This window comes from Alexandromys fortis, unplaced genomic scaffold (genome assembly GCF_014885135.2).
Source record: "Alexandromys fortis isolate MF-2015 unplaced genomic scaffold, M_Fortis_MF-2015_v1.1 scaffold_103, whole genome shotgun sequence".
Lineage (NCBI taxonomy): Eukaryota > Metazoa > Chordata > Mammalia > Rodentia > Cricetidae > Alexandromys > Alexandromys fortis.
The window spans coordinates 6,045,832-6,069,021 of NW_026067978.1; the positions used below are offsets into that span (position 1 = coordinate 6,045,832).

Genomic DNA, 23,190 nt, shown 5'->3' on the forward strand with positions numbered 1-23,190 from the left:
GACTCTATCTCCCTCTCCATGCCCCACCAAGTTCTGTCTGGTCTATAGCAGAGGATAGCCTCAAATTCAAAGCAATCCCCCTCCTCTGCCTCCAAAGCCCGGAAATTACAGGTGGGTGCTACCACCCATGACTTCCTTTTTTTTTTTCCACCTGTGACTTCTAAAGATGTATCTCTCCTCCTCTAGGAGCACTGAGAGGCTGCGCTGGAGCTGAGCTGGATCCAATCCAGTCCACGCCTCTCAGTGGGCTCATAGCCAACACTCGATACAGTCAGAGCGCAAGAGTCATTTTTTTTCCTCCACAGACTTGAACCTCACAGTTTAGATGGTCCTTCCAGGAGGCCGGTGCTCATCCCGGGACCAATCACTGTAAGAAGAATGTTGTAGCTGGCTAATATAGCAGTTGAGGGTGGGGTCACTTCTGACCCAGCCTCTGAGCTGGGAGAGGACTCGTGGATGTCAGGAAACTGGCGGATTTTGCTCAACAGAACAGGAAGACCCAGATCCTGGACTGCAGTGACGCAACACCCGGAGCACTTCCTGGAGAATGGACTGGGAGGAAGCGCCCAGACTGTAGCAGTAGAAAGGAGTGGAACTGCTCTTCCTGTGATCCTCAGTTTCCCAATCATGAAATTTAACTTTCTGTGGCTCTGGCTCTTACAAGCTGGTCATATTCTTTGTGTTTTGTTTTGTTGCTTTTTTTTGTTGTTGTTTGTTTGTTTATAAAGACCTGGTCACTTGTAGCCCAGGCTGGCCTGGAACTTACTAAGATGACCTTGAACTCCTGATCCTCCCCTCTTCACCTCCCAAGTACCTGCACACACAACTACAGCCAGTTTATCCATCAAATTATTGACCAGTAAATTAACATGAGAGATGCCTAGCCCTATTTCAGGGCTCATTCATCACGGTTAGATCCAAGCTGACCAACCTGGACTCCCTGAAGTTTGCTGGCAGGTGTCTAGTAGAATGTCAGATGACCTGCATAGACAACAAACAAACAAAAACAAATAAGAACAACAAAAGCCCCACAGAGTTGCCTAGGCTTTAATTTGCTATAGAAAGAGAGCAGTAGCCCGAGGATGGCTTTATCAGGGCTTTAGAGAGCCTGACTTGTGTGCAGGGCTGAGCACGGTGAGCCTACTGAATGGCCAATAGATTCAGCTTGTTCAAGCCCCTCATATGGCAGAGGCACTGACTAAGCAGATCCACTCTCCAGGGAGACTCGGATGCCTAGAGAGACCCCTCTGCCCCACATCCCACTACCCATCTTCCATTTTCCCTTTCTTCCTTTGTACAAAGGGAAAAATAATTAGGGACTGGAGATATGGCTTGGCAATTAAGAGCACTGCCTGTTCTTGCAGAGAACCCTGGGATGAGTTTCCAGCACACACGAAGCACCTCATATTTGTCTGTAACTCTAGTTTCCTAGGGAATTTGGTCTTGGGTAATATAATAAAGCAAGCTGAGAAAACTGGACAGCAAGCCAGTGAGCAGTCTTCCTCCATGATCTCTGCTTCAGTTCCTGCCTCTAGGTTCCTGGCTTGGCTTCCATTGGTGATGGACTGTAACCTGTAAGTCTAACACACGGTTTCCTTTCCGAGCTGCTTTTGGTTCGTCCTATTACAGCAACAGAGAAACAGACTAGGACAGAGTGCTTTGCTTGTGTGTGTGTTTGCACACTGTGTAGGCAGCTGGTGTCCTCAGAAGTCAGAAGAGGGAGTCAGATCCCCTGGAACTGGAATTCCTGATGTTGTGTGTTGCCATATGGGTGCTGGGAACCGAATCCTCTATTAGAGCAGTAAATGCCTTGAACTGCTGAGTTAGTTATCCAGTTACGGGCTGGTTCCGACTGGTTGTTTTTTGTTTTGTTTTGTTTTGTTTTGGGGGGGGTTTGGAATCTTACGTAGTCTGCCCTCCCTGTTTAGTCCAGGTTGGCCTTGAACTTCAAATTGTCCTACCACCACCTCCCAAGTGCTCCTAAACACGGACCAAGCCCGGCTGAGGAAGAAAAGGGAGCTTGAATCTGCTTAAGGACATGACAAGATTAAAGAGTGCTGGAAAAAGACTGACCTCACCTCACCTCAAGGACTTCATGTCCCTCTGCTTAGAGCTTGGCTGCACCAGCCCGGTTCTGCAGCAGGGCTTCTGAAGGCAAGGTGAGGACACTCAGCCGGGGCTGCGTGCTGAAGGCTTGCACCTGTCACCCTCTTCCCTGAGCGTTCCTGCTACTGATGGTAGAACACCGAAGAACCAGCCATGAAACAAACTGCTCGTTAAAAAAGAAGTGAAAATAGGAAGGTGTAGACGAGCCCCTCATCTCCCTTTCGAAGTCAGGATCTGCCCTTCTCTGTGGGCGGATGTGGCAGGGTGTGAGAGGGCAAGAGGCCTGCCCCAAGGCTCTTAAAGAATGCTCTCTTTAGATCCTCCTACGGTGAAGGAGGAGATTAGCAGGTGCCTGAGCCTGTGGCAAAGAGGGCCGTGGACTGTGGAGAAACTACAGTGAGGTCGAGAGCGGAAAAGAGCATTTTCGAAAGGATCCACGTGGGAAGTCATGTTCTAGAAGGGACCTGGAGGTTGAGTGCCGGCTGGCCCCATGGGGAGATCTGGCAAGCAGCTGGCAGAAAAACAGCAAAGGCAGGGTCTCAGGGCCAGAAAAGGAGGAGCAGGAAGACGGTACCTGTAGCAAGTTCCAGGCAAGGAGGAAAACAAGGTGGGGGGCGGGGCGGGCAGAGCAGTGCGACTTGCCCTGCAGCTGACCCACCTGCTTCTATCGCCTCCATGTTCCTGTTAGTGCTCAGCCTTCTTTCCACCCCACTGACTATGCTCATATTGGACAGGGTCTGCGGTAAGTGGTGGTGTGCACTATCTCATGTCACGGCTACTCCAGGCTTAGTGGCATGGCTTGGTCTGGAAGTGACGGCTCCTGTGAGTTTCAGTTCGTGGCTAGCTCAGTTTTCCAGGGAAGTGGCATTTTCTCGGCGAGTAGAATAAACTCCCAGGAGCCCTCCTCCTGTCGGGTCCATCCGACAGGATGGTGGAAAGTGATCAAAGAGACTTCGGATTAAAGCTGGCTTTTCCGACTGGAGTCCCCTTTGGGAAGGGCAGATTGAGCTGCCGAGAGCTTTGATCAACAAGTGATCAAATCCAATTTCCTGTGGGATGCTCTAGGGAACTGGAAGAAGAGGGGGAGGAGAAAGACACTGAATGCATTCCTTCCCTGGTGACATTAGCGGCACGCTTCGCCCAGCCAGGAATTACTGAGTAGAACATCCAGTTGGGTCCTCAGCTTCACAAGATGCAGGGGACAGTGAACTGAAGTCCTTGGGTGCTTGTCACACGTTCCTCTGCAGGAAGAGACCCTGGGTTTCTGGTTAGCAGTAAAGGCAGGTGTTATGTGTTGGCCGAGATGGAGGTGCTCGTAGGAGACAAGGAGACGTTGCTTTTCTAAATGCTCAGGACTTGTGTTCTTGGCAGGGAGGCCCAGTCTTAGACCTGCTCCCTAGGAAAGACAAGCAGATGAAGATGAGGAGATTGCTGAGATGGAGGCTAGGGAAGCCATCTCAAGAGGTAGGACCTCTGGTCTGGTTCCTAAGAGAAAGAAGGGAACCCAACAAAATGTTGGGAGGAAGAGAGTTCTAGAAATTTGCAAAGACCCAGATCTGGTTTCTCTTCTGGTGTTATAATAGAACACTCTGACCGAAAGCAACTCGGGCAGAGGGGGGATGTTTGGCTTATACCTCCAGGTTACAGTCTGTCACTAGAGGAAATCAGTGTAGAGCCTCGAGAGAGGAATCATGGAAAAGGGCTCTTGCTCACTCTCTACCTCACCCCCCCCCCCCAGGCTCATGTTCCTCTAGCTTTCTTATACAACTCAAGACCTCCTGCCTAGGGACTGCCCACTGTAGGCTGAGCCCTTCTATATCAATTAATAATCCAAATAATCCCTCCCAGACTCGCCCACCCTCTAATCTTATCTAAGCAGTTTTTCAGAGTCCCCTGTCAGATGGCTGTAGGCTGTATCAAATTGACAAAACTATGTTGATAGACCCTGAGGTGAGGCTGTCAGGTGTGTATATAAGGTATTAAAAATCAGGGTAACTAAGGAGTCTCACAGCTTAGTGTGTGTGTGAGCGCACCGTGTGTGCTTGTGTGTGTGTGTACACATACACATGCATGTAGGGGTCAGAGGGCAACTTTAGTGTCATTTCACAAATGTCTTCCCCCTTTCTTTCTTTCTTTCTTTCTTTCTCTCTCTCTCTCTCTTTCTTTCTTTTATTTTTATTTTTTTGCTTTATGGCAGAGGGCTTCTAGGGATCCACGCGTCCCCACCTCCCATTTCCCTGTCACTGGGATTATAAGCATGAGCTATTGTAATCCTAGCTTCTTATTTGGGTTCTGGGGATTAGAACTCAGGTACTCACGCTTGTGAGGCAAGCGCTTTGCTGCCTTAGCCATATCCTCAGCCCTTTCATGGCTTATGCTAAGGTGAAGGGAAGCCACGATGTTTGTAGCAGGATCCATAGAGCTGCTGCTAGCTATGCCATGCTCAGGGGTGGAAACAGCGCTGCCTAACCACACCAATGCTGCACACTCACGGCTGCACCAGACACCGGGTTCAGCATGACTCACTCCTGGGGAGTGATGGGAACAGCCCAGATGTCCCTCAACAGACAACTGGATAAATGTGAGCATGACTTTTCCTGGGGAGACACGAGCAAATGTCGGTCACAGGCAGGACATTGACAACATACCAGAGAAATGATTCCACCCAAGTCCGGCTTAGGAATCAGTGGACTGTTTGCCGGGGCATCACTGAAAAGCCCACACTGGTGTGGGGGACAACTCATGCATCCTGGAGCACAACCCAAAGGTGGCATGGTTGATCCCGGGGATCCTCTTTCGTCAGCATTATACAGTTTATGTAACCTTGGGAAGGAACCTGGACAGCTTGTAACTTTCCAAACTTCCTGAGTCTTGTAAGACTCATTTACCTCCTGAGTTTTAGAAGCATCTCTCATCTTTTTGTTACAAGAAATGTAACAAACATGTCTTTAGTGGTTAAAATGGTAAAGTTGTCCATGTATATTGTAGCAGACTACAAGTTATTTTTAAAGACTTATTTATTATTTATGAGTATGTGTGCTTAAATGTATGTGTGGTACACCACATGTATTTAGGTACTCAACACAGGCTATGCCCTGGAACTAGAGTGACAGGCAATTGTCCCCAAGCTGTGTGATGTGGGTGCCAGGAGCCAAATCTGCGTTTTGGGAACTGAACCCATGTCCCCTAGGAGAGCAACAACTCCTCTTAACCACCGACTGAGCCATCCGTCAGTCCCTGTCAATTATTTCTTAAACGTCGTAAAGGGAGGGGATAAAATCGGAAGAATGGTCAGAGGATACACCTAGGTATGGGGATAGGACCAAGGTCCTGATGTAGGATTGCCCGCCATGTTCTGATGAACAGCAAGGAGGCTGCATTTGGGAAAACTTGGGGGAAGAGGTGGTGATTTCCCTATACAAAGGGGTGTCCCTGACATAAACAAATTTTGGGGGGGGGGAGGTACAAGGATCTGTGTGGTCAAGAGCACTTGGAGGAACACACAGAGCTAGCAACTGACACAAAGGAAGCAGAGTCAACCAAAGGCGGAGATATCTGACCTTAGGGATATATAACTTACAACTGTGGACTCTGCAATGAGTGGACCCACGCTGTGACGTCAGAAAAATCACTACTCAGCCTAGAGGTGAAAGGCTAGAATTGAGGACACTGGTCCCAGGTTAGGACTCAGTTCGCTGGAGAAGCAGAGGATCAAGCGAGTGCACGTGCCCGCAAGAAGGTTGGCAGAGAGAAAGGCAGAGAGCAGGGGACTGTGCTTGGGCATCGGGGAGCAAGGTGTTAAAAACGACTGGTGGAGGATCCCACAGGCTTCGTGTGAGTCCAGGTCCGTGGCTCAGAAGCCTGACTTCTTTGGGCATGTCGCCATGGTTCTGGCATGCACAGCCTCGTCCTGGGCACCCATTCGGCGCTGCAGCCCCCAGGAACCAGTGCGGGCTCTGCTTTTCCTTACTCCTCACTCCTGGCCCATCGTGGGTGCTAGCTGGTGGTTTGAATAGGAAAAAAAGAAACGACATGAGGTTTTGGGAAGGGCTTTGGGTACTGTGTTCAGAAGCACACTTGAGACTAGAAGGCAGTCCAAGTCCACCGGGCTGGATGTACATGAGAATAGCTCTCGCAAGGAGACTCTTGTCTCCTTGTAGATTTTGCAAAGAGCCCAGACTGGTGACGGGGCACCCAGCGCTGCACAGCTTGCAGAAAAGGAGGAAGGAAACCAGGCACAACGCTAAGCGATGCTCACGGTGCCCTCTGCACACAGGTTGCGCGGAGTCTCCAGGTCAAAGACGGGTCTGGTCTGCACGTCCTGGGGCAGAGCCGGGAAGAGAGTACCCTGCAGCATCCCAGCGTGGTAGGTTGCATTGTGTCCGCGCAGTCCCGGGGCTGTCGCGGGCTGCGGAGAGCAGCACGGGTCTTTGGGGCGTCCCCATCACACGCCCAGCGGCCCCCAGCGAGCGCCCAACTCCCCAACTCCCGGACTTTGGCAAAGCAGCGGCGGGCGGGGAGCCGCGGAGAAGCGGGACGCACCATCGAGGCCCGCGGGGGGGAAGCGTAATGAAGCCAGGCCTCCCTGCACCCCAAAGGGCTGAGATACTCTATAAGTATGTGGAGGATTGAATTACTGAGGAGTATAGGGCTCAACCGTGCATTCCTTGGCAGGAGACGAGGTGTGCAGGACTTGGGATGAGCTGCCGGGGATGGAGAGGTTGGGGCGCACCCCTGCGGCGGCGACATGGTGGAGGCGCCCGGCTCCCCCGCCGGCGAGCGGCGGAAGTGCCGCGGAGTTGGAGCGGGGCCGGCGCCGCGGCCGCTTCTGCTGGCCGAACTGCTGCCGCCGCCGGGCGGGCGGGCAGGCGGACGCGCAAAGCCGGAGCGGGCGCGGCGGGGCGCGGCGGGGCTGACCGGCCCCGATGAGGCGCAAAGAGAAGCGGCTCCTGCAGGCGGTGGCGCTGGCTCTGGCGGCCCTGGTCCTCCTGCCCAACGTGGGGCTCTGGGCTCTGTACCGCGAGCGGCAGCCCGACGGTAGCCCTGGGGGATCAGGAGTGGCAGTGGCCCCCGCGGTGGTACAGGTGAGTGGTCCGCGGTCGTGGGTGGGGAGCACCCTCTCTCCGATTTCGCTCCCAGCCTGCGGTTCCTTGCTTCACCTGCCCTGCGAGTCTGCCCCGAAGCAGAGCTTCCCATTTTGGGGATGGGAACATCGAGGCTCTGGGAAGGTGAAAGACTTATCCAGGCTCCTACTCCAGCCTAAAACAGTGTTCAGCCCTGGACCCTTTTCCTAGCTGACCCCGCTCCTCATTTTGCCGTCTATTATTCCTGGCCTCTTCAACTCTTTCCTTAGAGGATCCTGCCTGAATCTCCGTGCCACCCAGGATTGTTCCTTCTGTCGGTAGGAATGGAGATATTGGCTGTTCTTGTCTGTGTTCTTCAAATTGTCTCTGCCCCTAGCCCTCATCCTCACCGGCTATTTCTAGTGATACCAGACCTTTCCTGGTTTGACGTCTACACAGGGATGCCTGGATCTCCTCTAGGTCTCCCACCTGGAGCCTCTGTTTTTGTTTGTTGCTTATTTAATGCATATGTGTGTCTTGCCTACATGTATGTGTGCACCGTAGGTGTGCCTGGTGCCCACTAAGACCAGAAGAAGGCATAGGACCCTCTGAAACCGGAGTTACGGATAGCTTTGAATCACCATGTGAGTGCTGGGAATCTAACCTGCATCCTCTGTAAGACCAGCTAGTGCGAGCCATCTCCCTGCAACACACACTGCGCCCTGCCTCTATTTGAATCAGATTCTGTGCCTCTCGAGAATACTGAGCCCTTGCCTCAGAGGGGGTCCGGTAGGGAGTGCCTGTCCTGGAATTTGTCGCCTTTGGTCCTTGGGGGAGCCCAGAAGTCACAGAGATGCCCTGGTAGAGAGCTCTCCAAATGTCACAGAGCTACAGGTACCCAGTGCCTCCAGCACAGAACACCTCCAGCCTTCCTTCTTTGTACTGAGATGTGATTATTGTAGACAAAATTGGGATGGTCTGCCTCTTCACAGTTGTGCGTGTGTGTTTGTATGTGCACACGTATGTGCGTGGATGTGGACTGGCAGCCTCCTGGCATAGATAAGCGCTATCATTTTCCTCTGACCATCCCAGCTTTTCTACCCCAGCTCCTGGCAAGGGCGGGCATGTTTGAGCTGTCTCCTCTCGTGGGACGTATCAGAGTTGCCTGAAGTTGTGGGTCAGGGTCAGCCTTGACTGACTGCTGACTGGCTTCAGGGGAGGAGGCTGACTTTTTGAGACCCATGCTTTAACCCCCTTCCCTTCTAGTGTTAGGCTGCCATCTGGGCATTCTGACTTCTGGGGGCACGGAGGACTCTTTGCTACAGAGCAGATCGATTTGAACCTGGCTCGGTCGCTCTGGTAGTTTGTGAATCGTCCCAAAGTCTGGGTGATCTAGCTATCTGGTAGACCTTACTGTTTGGCAAACTCTGACTTCTCTTCCTTAAGCTCTTTGTCTGAGTGGGGCTTTCCTGTGGGAAATCTCTTTCCTCTGTTACTGCCCCATGTGGCATCAGTGGCAGGAGGCCAGACTCATGTTCTTAGCTCAACTGTTAGCTTTCTGTGTGATGATGAGTCTGGTCTCCCTCGCTGAGCCTTGCTTGCTCCATGTGTATGATTTGATGCCAACATTCTGTGATGCTGTCTGTACCCATGAGGAGTGGGACAGACCACTCCTTTTTCCTTTCCTGAGGCCCCTTACAGCATTCCTACTATTCCTACTTTGGGATGCTCTTCTGGACACAGCCTTGGCTGGGGATGGGGGGGCGGGGCATGTCTAACCAGGTGCAGACTCTCTTGTGGAATAGCTGTGACCAGGTCCGAAATAGCTCTTGACATTCTGCCTCTGCCTGGAGAGAGCCCTCATAATTCACTTGCTATGGAGGCCAAAGACATCCTAATTTTCATTTTCTATAGAACCAGATGTGTAACGGGGAGGTCAAGGTTAACTGCCAGTTTGGCCTTAGCTTTCATGGTAAATTACTCACTGTGCAAAAGGGTATTGATGGAGTAAGGCCACCTTTTGGGCAGAGAGAGAGAGAGAGAGAGAGAGAGAGAGAGAGAGAGAGAGAGGGGAGCAGCTACCGAGTGCCTCTTAGAGGCACTGCCTGGACCTCTCGGCTCTCCAGTCTTTTTGTCTGCCTCTTGGAATATGGCATAGAAGGGGAAGACGTTGAAGAGGTTTGGGAGGGCTGCTGTGTGATTATCCTTGCTTCTTGGGAGTCGCAGATAGGAGCTGTTTCCCAAGGATGGGCCCTGGTAGGTGCGGCGGGATTCAGCATTCATGGGCTGCATTTCTAGAACACTCTGCCAGTTTTCCACACAGCCTCTTTGTGCTCCGTTCTCCTGCAGATGCAGAGCCCTCCAGCCCCTCTTCTGAATGTCACTTGGCCTCTAGGAAAGAGGCTGGCTTCTCCCACCCCTCCGTGTCTGGAGCCTTCAGGGAGTCTGTCAAGTGACTAGCCGGGAAACAGTCTTCAGCACCCAGTATTGTTGGGACGGTGCTAAGCAGCTGTCACTCTGTCACTGTTGCGGGCCATCCCCAAGCGTGACTGTGATCTTTCTAGACTGAAATGTAGCTGGGTTGATATAGTACTTGCTCGTGACCAATCCTCAGCACCATATAAACTTGCCTGGTAGTGCGCATCTGTAATTCCAGATATTAGGAGGTGACAGCAGGATGCTCGAGTTCAAGGCCACCCTGGGCTACCTGAGCCCTTGCTCTAGAAAAACAACTGTTGGGATTTTATCCCCGTGAGATAGTCTAGTAGCTTTTCTATGAGGTTCCTTACCTCGGTTTGAGTAGTCCTCTGATGCTTTGACCTGATGCCTCATCCCGAAGCCTCTGGAGCGGCCAAGCAGGACATTGGGTTCATAAGGCACACAGCACAGGCTCAGAGTCTAGCTGGTCACACATCTGGCTTTCCCTAAAGTTGCGAGATTCAGTCAGGAAAGCTGGCCTCGAGGCCATTCTTGTTTTAACCGGGGGATCCTTCTCGTTCCCACTCCCTAGTCAGCCTGACATCTTGGTTTAATTCTAGCACTGGTTTCATCTTGCAGGCTTGGGGACTGGTTTTTAAAATCCCACAGTAGGAATCCGGGTGCAGCTCCTCCCCACTTTTGTGCCAGGCTCTCTAGTGAGAAATGGCTTCCCTAAGTCATGGCAGAAATGGGTGGGATCGTGGAATACCAGTGAATATGAATATGATTTTCAGGTCTCAGGATTTTATTCATTGTGTCAGAGCTGAACTTTGTTCTTGGGACACCCGGAATCAATACCTTCCCCCCTTTCAGTCTTCCTGGTAGCAGAACCTTCCCCGTCAGCAAGTTAAATACCACGGAAATGCGGTCTGGAGCGGTTTCTTTACTTTTCCAAGGAGGGGTTGGTATCCCTGAGACTGCTAATCACTTCTCTGTCAGCCTGCCCAGATGCAATCCGATGCCACCAGGGAAGGGTTCTTGACTTACCAGAGCAAATCTGCCTCCGCCTGCTCCTCTTCCTCCTGGGCCCACTGTCTGTAGAGGAAAGCCTGGCAGAGGTCTGACTTTCGTTCTTCTCTGGTTTAACTTCTCTGGCCCTTGTAGTTCTCACCTGTGACATGTGTGTTTATTCAGAGAGGAGAGAGGCAAATATCTTTCATCATGGTGTTTCCCCACCTAGGGTGCCCCCCCCCCCCACCATGGCCAGGGCAGACATTATTGATCCATCTTTACCACTAAAATCCCAGACTCGGCCTCCATCGGCTGCTCAAGTAGGGCTGCTGGCATCATTTGTGAACTGGGAAATAGATGTTTTGTTGTGGCTTTTCTGATCATGTTATCCCAGGGTCCTAGGAGTTTGGAAGCGTGTGTAGGAACGGTCTAGTCAAGCCGAAGCCCCGACTTAAGGCGTTTTGTTTGAGTTCTAGCTTCTTCTCGCAGGCAGCTTTTTGTGTGTCAGCTCTGGTGACAGATAACAGATAATGGAGCGAGGGATGGGAAAGCAAAGACCTATTTAAAAGATAACCATCGAGCTTGCTAATTGTACCTTGTCTACCTTCCCGACTCTTATTCAGAGGTGGCATCCAGGATGTCTTTTGTGGCTTTATAAAAAGGCACCTGGAGGTGAAGGCGGCCCTGAATAACTCACTGCACCTCACCGTGGCCTCTGTGTTTTGTATAGCTGCCCAGTCTTTCTCATCTTCCATGGATGTCTTGAGTCTGGAAGCAGAGAGTTTGTATACGAATCTTGTTTTTCCAGAGAGCCCCTGCTCTCATGTCTGGTGGAGTGGGGACAGGAGGGAGATTCTACAGGTAGGAGTTCCCACAGGTTCCCAGGTGGCCTCCCCGCCCTCCGATGTCTGGAGACAGGAGGGTAGAATGTGTTTGCTGAATGATGTACAGTGTCAAAGCAGGCAGGGGCTTCATAGGACATCGAGTCCAACCTCCTTCATTTCTGTCTGATGGAACCTGGGGCCCCAGAGGGGGCGATCACTTAAATAGGTTCTCCCAGGAGGCCCGCAGGCAGAGATGCAGTGCTCTGAGGTCCATGCACCGTTTCACAGCAGGGGCTTTTCCTCTGCGATTATTTCCCCTGAGAGCCAAGATGATCTCGCAGAGTCTTGCAGGCCAGCAAATAAAATGGATTAAATGTTAAGGCCCTGAAGTGACCCCGCTTGGGGTAGAGGGATTCAAAGGCATGTGGCAGTGTTACTGTCCACAGCAGACAGAACTAACTGGCCCTTAGCGCCTCCTTATGTCCTCTTCTGCATCTATGTTGAATAACAGCGGATCAGCCTGAAACGATACAGAACCTCACAGGCTCCGGGGACCACTGTGGTTCTAACTAAGTATTGGGTGATCTGAATTCTCTTGCTTTTTCTCTGATAGCTCTGACCTAGACCGAGTCCTGGGACCTAGACATAATCCTGGGAGAGTCTGTCTCTAGCTGCCTGTGTAGACGAGAGAAGAAACCAGCTTTCTTTATGAGCCCTCGCTGGTCCTCCTGTCTCGCTTTAGGGTTGCCATGCTCAGAAGCTATCACAACCACCTATCTGCAGGTAGACTCCGCCCATGCTGGAGCAAGGGGTGGGAGAAAAGCTGCTCCCCACAGAAGGGTCTGAACACTCGTAGGAGCGAGGGGGACCTTGAACAGATCTCAAGCTAGGACACCTACCCGGAGTCCGGGTGCATCGTCCCAGGCACTGGACTCAGTCATCAGGATCCCGCCTCTTGACCCCCTGGACTCACCCTCACATGCAGAATCTGTGCCTGTGAGTTTGTGCTCCCATCAGTCCTGCGCATCTTGGACCGAGATTCGGAGTGTGGCCTTGTCTGCAGCTGGGGATGCAGGGGCCCAGATTTTTGGCAACGCAGTGTGGAAGGTGGAGAGCCGTCTTCCGATTGCATCTCGCCAGTTCTGCGGCCTCCTTCATGTCCTGAGTGCAGCCCTCTTCCTCCCCACACGAAAATCCAGTCCTCTGCGTATTTTTCACAAGCTGTAAAAAGAACTTGTGTCTCCTCAGCTTCGACTCTTTTCTGCCTGGCCCTGTTCACTGGAGGAGGCGGAGTGTTCATACTTTGGAAGCTAGAGGAAGCTAAACAATTCCGCTTGCTGCGGTGGGTGGGTGTGTGTTTATGCGTGTGTAGCTTTCTCTCCATGTGGCGCTCTCCTCTCTCTTATCTCCTCATGGTTTCTGTTTGCTGCCCTCTGCTGAGTGTTGATAGCAGAGGAAAAGGAAGAAAACAGGCCCCAGGTTTCTTCCCTTTGCTCCTGAGAGAAAGCTGAGCGAGCGTCAGGCGCTGGATTCTCTTCCCCTTTCTCGGGACAGACTCCTTCACTTAAAACAGCGGTAGTAAGAACGGTGTTGGGGGCTGGGGAGGTGGCTCCGGTCTGCAAACTCGAGGACCCGGATTTGAATCTCCAGCACCCACATAAAAAGCCTGCCTGGCATGGCTGGCAGTGTGTGCCTCAGTAATGAGGGCAAAGACACTGGATTCTAAGAGCCCACTGGAGAGCCAGGCTAGCCAAAACCGTGACCGAGTCAGTGAGTGACCGACCCTAAGGACAATAAGATCGGGAGTGGTAGAGGAAGGCACTTCATGTCCTGTTCTAGCTTCCACACTCATGGGCATGGTGCACACAGCTGGACATTCACATGCATAATTACACACACATACACGCACAGACACACAGAGTGATGTTGAGCCCTTCAGTAATTACTGATTAGGAAAAAAGGACCTGTCTCTTAGCCCGTCCCTCTACTCCCTCCTACTGGGATGTCCGAGCAAAAGGGAGAGGCCATATTACCTTGGGACGGAATCTTCCCAGGAAGCCCCTGGGTGATGCCATGATCTCTTAGACTCTCTTAGACTGTGAATGGCCTGTTACAAGGCTCCAGCTTTGTCACCCCACAGCCGGATTCTAATCCCCAGGCCTAGGGTGGGCCACGTGACGTCCGCACCTGAAATCCCTGGCCTGTACCACAAGAGTGACGGTAATTATCTTGGTATTTCTTTTGAGGATGAACTAGTCACAGGTCACTGCACGCAAAGCCCTGAGCCCGGCACTTAGCACCGAGCTGGAGCCCCTGACAGCCGCAAATGTGGCTGTGGTTCAGCTTGACCTGGCTTTGGGTAGGGACTGGTTTCTTCGCCTCTCTGTGTCTGAGAGGGTGGGAAGCTGTGCTGTCCCCGAGAAGTGAGAGCTCTGGGAGGGCGGTCTGGCCCTCGTGGAGGTGGTACAGGTTCTGAGCATTGCCGTAGCTGGGAGGTAACATGGCATGAACGACTTCTCTTTGCCTGCCGCTCTCCGACTGTCTGGAACCCGAAGCAGTCTTGAGTGCTGCCTTCACGCTTCCCACCTGGGAAGGAACTCAAGCCCCTGACATCTTTCTAGGGTTATCTTCTTGTCAGCCACCTCCAGGAAGTGTGTTTGATCACTTTAGCCCCGGAAGTTCTCCCTGAGCCTTTCCTCATCTGCCTGCTTGGGTGGGAGGCCTTTCTGGGGGCCTGCTCTCTTTGGTGAGACATACGTGATCGTTTCTGACCAGCCCAGACCCCTTCTGTTTGTGTTTTCACATTAGTGACTGAGGGCTGAGGGATGAACTGCCTGGTTCTCTCGGTAGCCACTGGCCAGGGCTCTCAGGAGTGGCTTGTAGCACAATTAATAAAAATCCAGAAACAAATGTTGGGGTTCAGTCTGAAGACCAGAAAAGCAAAACAGCCAGCTACTGGCTCTTACCGCTGTCTCAGTCCAAAAATGGCAACCCTGCCTCTGGGAATCCTCAGAATGAGATTGAGCCTGAAACCTGTCTCCTCCCATCTTATATTTCTCTCTAGTGCTGGGTTTAAAGGCGTGCACCACTACCGCCTGGTTTCTATTGCAAGCTAGCCTAGCTAACTGGGATTAAAAGGTGTGTGTCACCACCACCTGGTCTGTAAGGCTGACCAGTGCGGCTGTTTTACTCTCTGCTCTTCAGGCAAGCTTCATGTATTAAAATACAAATGAAATATCATTACACTGGCTTCCATGAGCTTCAGGGTGCGGAGAACCCCTGAGCCTAGGAAGGATGAACTCTTCAAATGTGGAGGAGCTTCCACCCTGTGGTTTCCCACACACATCTTTTCTTTGCCACATCTGGGAGGCAGAGCACTTTTTGGACCTACTCCACTCCCACGCGAGGGTCTCTTGCAGGCCTCTTCCCTGGGAGTGCCTTCCTCCACAGCTTTCCTGTCGGACAGTGAAGAGCGGCACTGTGCCAGATGCCAGCAGGTCAGGCTCCGAGCCCGGATCCTGGTCTCGATCCGGTCTGAGCCGTGACCTTTAGCTGCACAAACTGGCTGGGCGACTGCCATCTACTGCTTTCCAGGATGGGGTTGTACCTGTGAGATCCGGGCAACGTGCCTGACCCAGGGGCCCCAAGGGAAGGGTGGCTTCGTGGAGAACGCATGAGCCTCTCCCTTTAAGGATGAGGTCAGGAGAGACAGTGTGGAGCTGGGAACCAGTTTTCTCTCATTACCAGGTCTGGCAGCCCCGACTTAGGTACCGTGACTGGCCTTTGAGGCCTCAAGTTCCTTCTCTCCAAATGAGCATGCTACACTGTGTCACAGTGTCCTGGTGTTAGTTAAAGATGGGGTGACTGGGGACAGCGAGGTTCAGTAACATATCTGGAGCCACGCAGCCAAGCAGAGAGGGCAACAGGCTCGGCTGCTTCTGTCTCTAGCCATTACTTTAAAGCTGCCGTCTGTGTGATTGGGCTGAGTCCAGTCTGCCCCCTCCCTTGGCATGCAGAAGGACAAGGTGGAGGTCAGCACTGCGGGCCGTAAACCCCGCGCTCCTTTCTGATGAAGGCTGCTTCTGGAAAGCTGCTCCTCCACTGGGTGCCCAGTAGCAGTGCCAGGACGAGGACCAGCACTGGACATGGTCCTTTGACCACCTAAGAGCCTGGACCTCCAGTTGTGTGCAGGTGTGGGTCTCCCCAGGAGGCGGGTTGGTCTTGGGGGGTTAGAGGGAAGGAGTTTCCGAGAGGAATTGAGTTGGAATATCTGGTGTGTGTGGCTTCCTACCACTCAGGCGCACTGCGCAAGTGGGAACTCTCTCTTCTTGCCTATTTCCTTCTGAGTATTGATTGTTGTCAGCTACTGACAGTGGAGGGTGTGTGGTGTGTGTGTGTGATTTGTGCAATAACTAGTTTCTACATTGCTACCTAACGTCAGCGAGCAGTTAATGATGCCAGTGCACCGGGGTCTGTAATTTGACTTCCTGGTTATTCTACTGACAATAAGCCTCAACAGCTGTTTTCTTCAAAAGCTTTTCATTAATTGTGTGTGGGAGGTGTGGGGGGAATGAGTGGGTGTGGGTGCGCTTGCACATATACGCACATGTATGTGGAGGCTGGGGGGCAACCTCAGATGCCATTCTTTGAGTATTGTCTGCTTTGGTTTTTGAGACAGGGTCTCTCACTGAGACCTGGGCTTCACCAGTTTGGTTAGACTAGCTAGTGACCCTCATGCCTCCTCCTGTCCATTGCTGGGTTACAAGTGTGTCACCATGGCTGGCTTTTTTGTTTTCTTCGAGACAAGGTTTTTCTGTAGCTTTGGAGCGTGTCTGGAACTCACTTGGTAGACTAGGCTAGCCGCGAACTCATGGAGATTGGCCTGTCTCTGCCTCCTGAGTGCTGGGATTAAAGGCAGACTGATTTTTTTTTTTTAAAGCATGAATTCTTGGCATCCAGTTCTGGTCTTCAAGCTTACAGTATGTGGACCAAGCTAAGCCCCACTCCCCACCCCAGGTCCCCAGTTTCCAGGCGTCCTCTAATGAATTCTAGCCTGTGGATGAACCCCGTTTGACCCAGCAGTATGTTGTGACTTGTCCAGCTTTGGCCTTTAGTTGGCTAGACGTCATTGTTTTTAAATGTTAACGAGTCGATAAATCCAGTTAGTATTCCAGCACGGATGGGGAAGGGTCTCTTGAGGCCCCACCCCTAGCTGAGGACCTATGGATGATTGATGGCTGCTGGTGGGGGGAGAGTCTGTTCTTCCATGAGACTGTGGCTGTTGATAGGCTGTCTATGCTCCAGTGGACCAGCCCACACCCCAGTGAGCAGCACTGATTGCATTCTGGGGTTATTAAAAAAGAAGACATGAAGGTGGGAGGGAGGAGTTGCGAGGCGAATGTGATCAAATTACCTTGTATACATATATAAAATTGTCAGAGAAAAATGATACAATAAAAAATAAGTTGCTAAATAATTTATATTTTTAGGGAAAATTCTCACTTTTGGTCTTTTGGGGTCTGGCCACAGACCCAGATGTATCATGAAGATGCGCTGGGCCCCTCAGCAGCTGCCTCTCTAGAGGCCCCCATCTCCCTCCAGCTTTCCAAACCCTGCCACCCTCTGTGGCCTGAAACCTGGTCCCTCGGCCTTCAAATAATCAGTGTCATGGGAGCCTCTTAAACTCTGTGACAGACGCTAGGCCAAGAGCAGGTAAGTCGCGGCTGAGCCTTCCAACTCGCAGACTCTCTCCAGGGTGATAACTGGGAACAGTTGAGTGTGTGGTCCCTGGTTATCAAACAAACCATCTAAGCTTATATATATGAGATATATATCTCACCCACATGGGGGGGGGGTCCCTTGCCCTGAACTTGGCTCCCCTCTGTCTGGTGAAACTTCCTCGTTGTTGCTGGGGGATCGTTGGTGGGTTTGTTAGCAGCTGTGTGGACACGGCCTTCCCGGCCTTCCCCGTTTTCTCCTTCCTGTGTTGGCTCTCAGCCTGCTCTGCCTGTGCATTCCTATATTGGGAAAGTGACAGGATGTGGTAGGATTTTTGCAGGAGAGTGAGGACAGCTTCGTCAGCGACAGGGGACTCAGCCACCCCAGAGTCATCAGAGAGCAGAGGATTGGGGTCCCCGATGCATCCTGGGGGAGACAGTTCAGCTGAATGCAGCCATGCAAGCCTGAGTCCAAGGCCCTCGGATGGGGTGGACACAGTTCAGGGACGTCGTGTGGGGCTTTCGCCGTGGCAAGTGCACGGAACGGGGGAAGCGTCAGTGGGAGCCTTGGACTGGGGTGGTCGCAGTCCTGGCCTGACAGCCTGCCCTGTCTTTGCGGCTCTTGCTCCTTAGCTGAGACAGTGCCAATCATTTATTTACGGAGTTAGCCTGCATTTGACACACTGTGCCGTGATGACCTTTCTCCAGTCCTCTGACCCCCAGGTGGGGGACTTTCTGCTTGTAGTTACTGTGCGGATGGGACAGCAGGCTTAGGACACCTAAGTAACTCCCAGGCCTCTGCAAAAACAAACCACAGCGGGTGCTTCTGCTTAGGTTTCTGGCTCCCAGATCTGTGTTCTTAGCTGCCAAATTAGATTGACCCCAAGGGGAGTCATCTCACCTCTGTGCCTGTAAAATGAAGACTGACTTTCCTGGCTTGTGAGCGGTGTGCAGCTAGAAGGGGGAGGACAGTTTCCCACCCATAGCCCCCCCACCCCCTGCCCGGCACAGTTGTCAGACTCTAATATGGGGGAGTTTTCTCACCCTCCGGGGTACAGATCCTAAATCCCTCCCATCCCTAGCCTGAATCCTGCTGCTCTTTAGCTCCCCTGGCAGTAGGAGAGAGGGCTGGCAGCTCCTGCCACGGCCTGGGCCGGGGAACAATGGGGGACATTGAGACGGCTGCCAGGTGCCAAGCCGGAGGTAATAAAGGAACATTTGATTACTTTCAACCCAAATTGTCAGGCTCTCTCTCTTTCTCTCGGCAGCAGTTAAAGGGTACACAAAAAGGTATGGCTTCCCTCCCTTGGGCTGTTGCCACTTCCTGCCCGAGCCACCATCTTTAACCTGAGCCTCCCAGTGATGGGGAGCTCACCCCACTTCCCTCGGCAGGTTCCTCCGTGTTCCACTGTGGCTTGGGGTGTCAAAGGATGTCTCAGTTGCCCTCCGCTCTGCTTTTCTGCCTCTTCTCAAGCTGTTCCTTTACCAGCAAGCTTTGCTTGACCACTCAAGGAGGAATTTGAATGTCTCTTAGAAGCGGGTGTGGAACTTGCTACTTTGTATAACCCCAGGCACCTAGGTTTACCCAGCAAAGGGAAGTCACGTTTCTGAGCCATCCAGGAGGAACTCTGTTGGGGAGGCTGGGGAGGCGTTGGATGGGCTTGGGAACCTACAGGATCCCAGACTGCTGCAGGTGAGCATGCACTCCCTCCCTCCTTCCCTCCCTCCATCCCTAGGAGTTCTGCTCCCAAACATGGCCATTGTATCTGCAGGTAATTTTTCAGTCAAGAGATCCCGTGGGCTTGTGGACAGTCTGGTTTCTGTCGCAGCTACTAAAATATGTCATTGCGGTGTGAGTGTGGCCACACCATTTTTGGGAACGCACTGTGTTCTATTAGAACTTCCGTTGTGGAGCAGGCAGCATGTGGAACAAGTATGCTCTGGTTTGCTGCCCCCTGCTCTGGTCGCTTCCTGATCTCTTCCTGATAGTGGAACCCTCACTTGACAGGTGGAAGCCACCAGGAGTTGTCTGACCTTGGGCTGGCTCCCAACCATGGAGTGCCTCCATTCCTTCATTTGTAAGCTGTGGCCATTGAGAGAACAAGTCCTGAGGGTCCTGCCAGCTCTGGATGCACAGTGAAACCCTACCTTCTCCAGTGGGTCTGGCCTGTTGTCACAGCTGAACAGAGAGCTGCAGTGCATACCAAATACTCCCTCCCGCTGATGCCCAACCTGGTGCCTGCCCCACCTCTCTGAGATCATAGCCCTGCCCTCTTGTGAGATCATAGTCCAGTCGGTACATCCAGAGAATGTGTCATAGGCAGAGCTCAGAGGCTCCTGTCCCTCCTTTGAAACCCCACAGCTTGCTAAGGCAATGCCAACGGTATATGCAGCTCAAGTTCCCGCTTGGTCTGGTCCCTGGTCACCTTTCACCGGGGACCGGCCCCTCTACCTGCCCAACACTCCAGCCGTGGTAGACGTCTTAACACACTAGGCATGTTTTCTCTTCCATGATCCTGGACATAGAATGTTCTTCTCAGAGACCGGTGCATGATTGGATCACGATCTTTGAGGTCTCCGCTCCAGTGTCACCTCAGAGAGACCACTTTGAGACTCAGTGTCTCAAAGGGAATTGTCCCTACCACACCTTAGCATTGAGTAGTAGCACGGCCCCATTTCGTCATTGACTGGGTCATGTTTCCGTCCAGCGCCGTAAGGGTAAGCACCTTGCCTGTCTTACTTAAAGCTGCATGCACAGCCATAGCACACAGTCGGTGCTCAGACTATATGCTGAGTGAACCAATGGCGCACACTCTTGTCTCTGAGCACCCTCGAGGCAGAGCCATGGCTGCTGAATCTTACCTCCTACTCCCTTCCAGCATCTCATGCGAACACCCTGGTGTCTCGGTTCTGGGAGACACTGCACACTTTCCTCTGGAAAGACGGGGGAGAGACAAACTTCCTTCTCCCCTGGTGGGATGCGAGGGCTTTGAGAGTGTGGGCTCATAGTAGCAGCCAAGGATTTTTGGCAGAGCTTGGAGGAGCCCTGGTGGGATCCCACTTCTCTCCTGCAAGCAGGCTCCATCTTCAACCACGCGGCTGGCTTGGTTGGTATCCTTGCCTGAGGAGGGTTTTACGCATTCTCTTGAGATGTTCTTGGCAATTAGAAACGCCTTCTCTGAGCTGATATTTTTCCTGTGGTTCTTGGGCACCTGGGCCCCTGCTTGCTTCTTGGGTGGTGGGGAAAGGTGTTTGTTGCAGGTGGGACTGAGTATCCTGTAGGTCTACGGTAGATCTCTGAGGAGAAGGGCTGCTGGCCAGGGCCAGCCTCTTCCTAGGCTCATAGCTCCTGTGAGGTAGATAAACAGGCAGATGGATCGGGGAGGAGGCTGCTAACATATCCGCAAGTCCTGCATTAAACTCCCAAGCCCCAGTTCCTCAGAATAAGACTTTTCATAGAAAGAGGGTGGGTCCAGTTAGGATAGGGCCGTGCTGAAGTGGATGGCATGCATCCTTCACCCTCCATGACTGACGGGAGGCATTGGCAGAAATGAAGAGACACTAAGAGGAAAGAGAGCCCTGGGAGCCCGGAGGTACCATCAGCCAGAAACACCTGGCTCTCCCAGAGCCACAGGTAATAGTACCAGTCTCTTCCAGTTAATTCCGTCCCCTTTCAGCTTACGGGAAAGGTTCTCTCCTGAGAGAACATTAACGTGTCACGCTGCACGTATGTGTTATTTAACTGAAGCCACGCTCCCACTTAAGCTCTTTCTCCTCCATCCTCTATACACCAGTCCATTTTGTCCCAGGGTCCTACATTGATTGCAGCCATTCATTTTTGCTCTGAGTTCCCACTAAATTGATTTGAGGAATTACCGTGTGTGACATACAAAACACCAGGCCCTGCCGTGATAGCTCCTGGCCTAAAGGGGAGCACAGATAGGTTCTGGGCGCTGCCCTGGAGACCAGCATCCTGCTGTGGGGCACTGGTTGACCGCCATCGTTGAGGTCAGAAAGGGTTTCTGTAAAGAGGTGATTTTTACACAGGCCAGGGCCAAGAGCATAGCAGTGTGTGCCAAGTAGGGCTGGGCCTCTCAGGTAGCAGAATGGGGACCCTCTCCCAGCAGCAGGGGGAAAGGCAGCAGTCCCCAAAACCAGGCGTGTCTGGAGAAGTAGGAGACACTGGATCTTAGCCTCTGCCTCCTGGGCTGGGGAGATCGGGAGGCTAGGATGGTTTGGGGCGGAGGATGACCAGTGGTCATGCAGGAGGAAACTGAGCAAAGATACTGAGGTGGAGGGAGAACAGATCCTTCGTCCTGCTGAGTCCTGATCCCGTGACAAGTCCTACAGCCGCAGGACTTGTCTCTTGCAGCCTCCAAGCTCCAGATGTTGGTGACAGTGCCTGCTGCTGGCTGTTTTGTCAGGTGTGGTGTGAAGCCCTCTACTACCTTGTCTTTTCAGTCCGCCAGCAGCGGCTAGAGTGTAATTATCCCCCATCGAATACCCGAGCGTGTGAAGCATCGGGAAATGAACTGTTTTCGCAGCCCAGGCTGTCTAGGCTGCGCTGAGAAGCTGACTGGCCCACAGAGCCTGCTGTCTCAACCTTAAAATACAAGGGGCCTCCATGGTAGCCCTGGAACAGGATGATACTAAGTTTGTGTGTGAGAACCATTGAGTCTGGCCTCCATCTGCAGGAGGCTTACTGAAGAAGGGAACCCTGGCTTAATTCCTTCAAGAAGAATAAGGCAGGGTAGCCTATACTGAATGAACATCTGGGGTGGGAACAGAGGGATTTCAGACAGGGGAATATTACAGTCAGCATTGTGGGATGAAAGATTGCGGGGGGGTCCTCCCCACTGCAGCAGTGGGATGTACGGGTTACTCAAGGCCTCCCAAATTCAAAGGTACTTGGCCTTGAGAAATAAAGGCAGGTGTTGGACTGAGAGAGACTGGCCTGCAGGCAGGGCCAGGTCTATGATCAAGAAAGATCCGTCTTCTAGTTCCTGTAGCAGAGGAGTGCCCAGCCATAAAATCGTATGGCCAGAATTGCTTTTCAAACATCCTGCAATTTAAGAGTTGAAAACTGGGGTCTTTGTTTTGTCCCTGGGGAGACAGGGAAACAAAAAGGACCTGAAGGCTCCGTCTGTGGAGTTTCTATCCAAGCTGGATTCTGCTTCATTCAACATGTCAGTCACTCATCGGCTTTTGACTCAGTGCTGGATGCGCCCCAGGCTGGCTCTGCTAAGCACTTGACATTCCAAGAGGAAAGGATGGCTTTCCCCGTCCTTGAGGACAGCTAGACTGCTGGACAGGTCACCCTAGGGCAGAAGGCTTGCCATGCTGGAGTAAGCACAGTAAATGGTGCATAGCAGCCCCAGACTGCCTCCTCGGCTGTTCCTCTCTCCTCTCTGCCCCTCCCCACCTTACTGTCCTGTCTGTTGCTGTGATGAAATCCCCTCACAAAGAGCCACTTCGGGGAGAGAGGGTTTATTTGGGATCGGGATCCTATCTGCGTTGCTGTCCCTCATAGCAGATAAGCGCAGCTTACACCAGGAACTTGATGTAGCTAGTCACATTACGTGTCTGATCAAGTGTGGAGAGAAGGGACGCATGGATGCTCAGCGCTCATCTCGCTTTCTTAACTTTTATGGAGTCCGGGACCTAAAGCCAGGGAATGGGCTGGGTCTTCCCACATCAATTAAAACATGATATAGACAACCCCATAGTCGTGCCCACAGGTCTAACTCATTTATGCAATTCTTCACTGAAATCCTTTCCGTAGATAATTCTAGATCGTAGAAACTAGCCATCTCACTTCCTTATCCCCAGGCTTTTAAATCCTCGTTTTGCAAGTTACTTTATTTTTACATGTATGGATGTTTGGCCTGTTTATATGCCTGTGCACCACGTGCATGCCTGGTGCCTGTGGAGGCCAAAAGATGGAGTCAGATCCCCCGGGACTGGAATTACACTTGGTGCTGAGTTGTCACAAGGATGCTGGTTGAATCTAGATACTTTAGAAGAGCAACAAGAGCTCCTAACCGCTGAGCT

At 52.3% G+C, this 23,190-nt stretch overlaps 1 protein-coding gene across 1 annotated transcript in view; it reads left to right on the plus strand.

Moving 5' to 3' along the window:
* Positions 1-6,893: 6,893 nt before the first annotated feature.
* The window catches only part of Galnt10 (polypeptide N-acetylgalactosaminyltransferase 10), a 138,410-nt gene continuing 122,113 nt past the window's right edge, over positions 6,894-23,190 (plus strand). The window contains exon 1 of the mRNA XM_050157645.1: positions 6,894-7,190. Coding sequence (XP_050013602.1) covers positions 7,032-7,190 — 159 coding nt within the window. The 5' untranslated portion in view covers positions 6,894-7,031. The remainder of the gene's footprint in view (positions 7,191-23,190) is intronic.